At 42.4% G+C, this 3,523-nt stretch overlaps 1 protein-coding gene across 1 annotated transcript; it reads right to left on the bottom strand.

The window, feature by feature from the left end:
* Positions 1–426: 426 nt before the first annotated feature.
* LOC105817105 (taste receptor type 2 member 16) lies at positions 427–1,332 on the bottom strand. Its single transcript, XM_012652729.1, has one exon. The coding sequence runs from the start codon at positions 1,330–1,332 to the stop codon at positions 427–429; it is 906 nt and encodes a 301-aa protein (XP_012508183.1).
* Positions 1,333–3,523: the final 2,191 nt, after the last annotated feature.

Raw genomic sequence — 3,523 nt, 5'->3', positions numbered from 1 at the left:
ACAACAACCTCAAACTCCTGGGCTCCAGCGATCCTCCTGCCTCAGCCTCCCGAATAGCTGGGACTATAGGCATGTGCCACCATGCCCAGCTAATTTTTTTTTTCTATATATATATTTTAATTGTCCAGCTAATTTCTTTCTATTTTTTTTCAGTAAGATGGGATCTCACTCTTGCTCAGGCTGATCTCGAACGATCCACCAGCCTCGGCCTCCCAGAGTGCTAGGATTACAGGCATGAGCCACCGCGCCCGGCCTGATTATTCTGAGTAGATAGCTGTTGGGATGAAAGAGAATGATGCCCGCATTCCTGGCGATTCACTATCATGTCTATCACACAGGAGACTGGTAAGAGCAATGCTGGTTATGGGTATTAATTGCATCAAGGTGGACTCCTATCTGCTCAGGGCTCTTGCTGTACCCTGTGCCTTAGGCAGCATCTAATCCCCAGCACTTTACCTTTAGGGCCTTTTTCAATGTAGGGCTGCTTGACATCAGTGATGTGGAATGAATAGTGACTACTGCATAGATGACAGGTTCCCAGACCCAGAACAAAGATTCCTGAACAAGTAGTTTGTGTGTTAGGGAGATGACTATGGTAAGAAAGTAAGAGGTGAAGAAGATAAATAAGATAGCAAGAGACCTCAGGGCAGTGGAGTGAGCTTTCATGCAGGAGTTGCCATGGCCAGTGTTACGATGTTGCATCTGCCACACATGCTGGATCAGTGAGGCCACGAGCAAGGTGGTGGAGGCCAGGAACACGAGGAAAGGAATGCCCACCGCAACGAGTTTATGAGCATTAATCAAATACTGCTGAAACATCGCAAGTCTCACAATCACGGTGCTGTTTCTTGGTAAATGCTCCATGGTGTTTAACTGAATTTGGGTGAACTTGCTAAGAGTTGAAGGGATGATTGTCACACAAGAAATCATCAGTGAACCCAGTAACAACCAGGGAACTAACCTTGAAATTCTCCACCTCAGCCAGAGGAAGATGGGGTTGGTGAAAGAAGAGACCTTGACACAGTAGAAGACAGCAAGCAAGCTAGTTAACCAGAATATAAGAATATTACTAAATTCCCAGATGATTGATAGGTACCAAAATACATACTTCAGGTTAAAATACCTGAAAAAATTGGACAGAATTGATAACCACTGTAGACAGAAGCGACAGATGCCCAGGCTGGTGAGAATCATGTCCAGAGGTGACAACCTTTTGACCTGCAGCCATTCTCTGCAAAGCACTGCAACAATTAAGCTGTTCTGCACAATAATTGTCAAGGACTCGAGCATATAGATGACAATGAGGACGATGGTAAGTTGAAGGGGTATCATCCTTCTACTCCAGTGTATCTTCCTGGAAGAACACTCAGAATCTCTGCACCAGTTTCCAAGTAGGGAACAGGTTCCCGATCCCACCAGTCTGTTGTAAGAAAACACTTCCCTCTGGATGAAAATTTTCCGCAGCTCATTTTTAATTTTATTATTTTCCTATCTACAGGATTTGTTTATGCTTTGCTTGCTGGTTTGCTATCACATCTGAATGTAGGGAAATATTGTTTGAATGTGGATTCTTGCTCCTGAGGTGATTTGATTATTCCCATAAAGGCACCATGCTGTTTATTTCCTCTTTATCTGTCTAAAGTGCACTTAGCTAATTTCTCCATCTTTTTAAAATGACATCTTCAGAATTTTAACCTAAAATTTGAGCCACAGGAAAGATGGATCCTTCACTGTCCATTCATGTTCTGGGTAATGTTTCTATTCTGCTGAGACCTGTACCAATGCTCACCTCAGAAGCCCTGTCTGCCCAGTTTCCACGGCAGCTGGCAGTGGATGCTACAATCAAGTGTGTGGGTAAATAAAAACGATAATGAAAAATCTCTCCTCTGAGATTCTGCCTACAAAATTATTGCAACCCAGGACTTTCAAGTATTCCCAGCCAATCCAGGCCACTCTCATAACTGTCCCCCAATGAGTCCCCCAATGCTGTGACATCAAACTGCAGAGAAATCACTGCACGTGACCCCTTGTACTCTCTCCAACTGAGATGCAGCATTTTTCGCTATTGTTCTTATGCCAATTCCAATGCCATGAGCATATGCTTTATATATTTTGGAAATTGTTCTTGTCCTATTAACATCATTGTTTTCCCCTCCTTACAAGACTAGGTTCTTTTTCTCACTGCTCCTGTTGCTAGGATGAATTGAAAGAGGACCCTCTTACCATTAGTGAAGCATATTGCTTCTGATTATGCAGGAATTATTTCATAGCTATACAAGCAGGTTAGAGAAGGAACACATTTCCCCTCAGTTAAGGACAACAATAGACACCAAATATTTAATTACTGGCTTTAGAAATGACAGGTGAGTTCTAATAATTGGTAGTTGGTGAGGAAGACAAAGTAAAAGTCATTGACTCTATGTATGATAAAGTCTGTATGGACTTTTAATTTAAGGAAGAGAAAACAGAAGCGAGTCAACATGAATCTTAGATTTCTTAAACATAAAACAGGAAACTACTGAACTCTTGATGCAAAGGTAAGCAATATCTTAAAAAATTAGATCGAAAATCAGAATTAAATATTAGAAAGCATCTGCTTTGCATTCTCAATAAAATGCAAGAAAAAGGAAATTAAAAAAAAATGAGATGATAAAACAATAGTCTACAATTAAAAGATGAATTGGTTGAGATGTATCCAGACAAACAAAGGGAGAAAAATAAGATATGAAATGTATGTTTGTGAAATATGCAATAATGAATTATGCAATAATAGCATTAACATCTGGCCTTATGTCCTGGATACACTAAGCATGCTGCCTCCTATATATACTGATTCATTCTGAGTAAACTTAGAAGGACCGTGATGCTCTAAACCTTTGTCAGAGAAGTTCTTGAAGTGCAGCCACCATCCGGCACCCTCATGGCTGGATACTAGCCACAACAGCTTGTGCAGAAATGATTTTCTGTCCAAAGCATCCCTGCATCGGCTGGCCCATAGCATGAGAGATGGCCTGGCACTACTCTACTTCACAAGAGCATTTTCTATATGATAGTGGCAAATTAAGTAACCCAAATACTCTTTGTGGGACAGTTCGAATGTGGGACTTACATAGAGAGAGTCCATAAAATGGTGATTGATGTTCCCTGGGGTTAGGAGTTCAAAGGCTGGTTCTCTTATCATGTGTGCAGGTGAATCCCTCCAGGGCCATATCTGGGGTCTCCCCACTGCAATGATCCCAAGTCTAGCTTGCCCTTTTCCACTGTCCTTCAGCTCACACCCTTAGTCCTTTTCCTTATCAGGCTGGGAATTGTTGCCCATGAACCAGTCCCGGTTGGTCAGATGCCGGCAAGGTGACTGAAGCTCAGCTACCTTCTTCAGAGTACACTTGATCCATGCCAAACTCAGCCATTCTTGCCAAAGCGATGGAAGGGCATGCTGGTCCATGCTGTGTCCTCTCTCCACTCTGTCATCTTTCCAATTCTCTTTCCCCCTTCTCAGATAGACACAAGGGAAGGCCCACCA

Source organism: Propithecus coquereli, unplaced genomic scaffold, assembly GCF_000956105.1.
Source record: "Propithecus coquereli isolate 6110/MARCELLA unplaced genomic scaffold, Pcoq_1.0 Scaffold4, whole genome shotgun sequence".
NCBI classification, from domain to species: Eukaryota; Metazoa; Chordata; class Mammalia; order Primates; family Indriidae; genus Propithecus; species Propithecus coquereli.
This window is presented reverse-complemented; position numbering and strand designations above follow the sequence as displayed.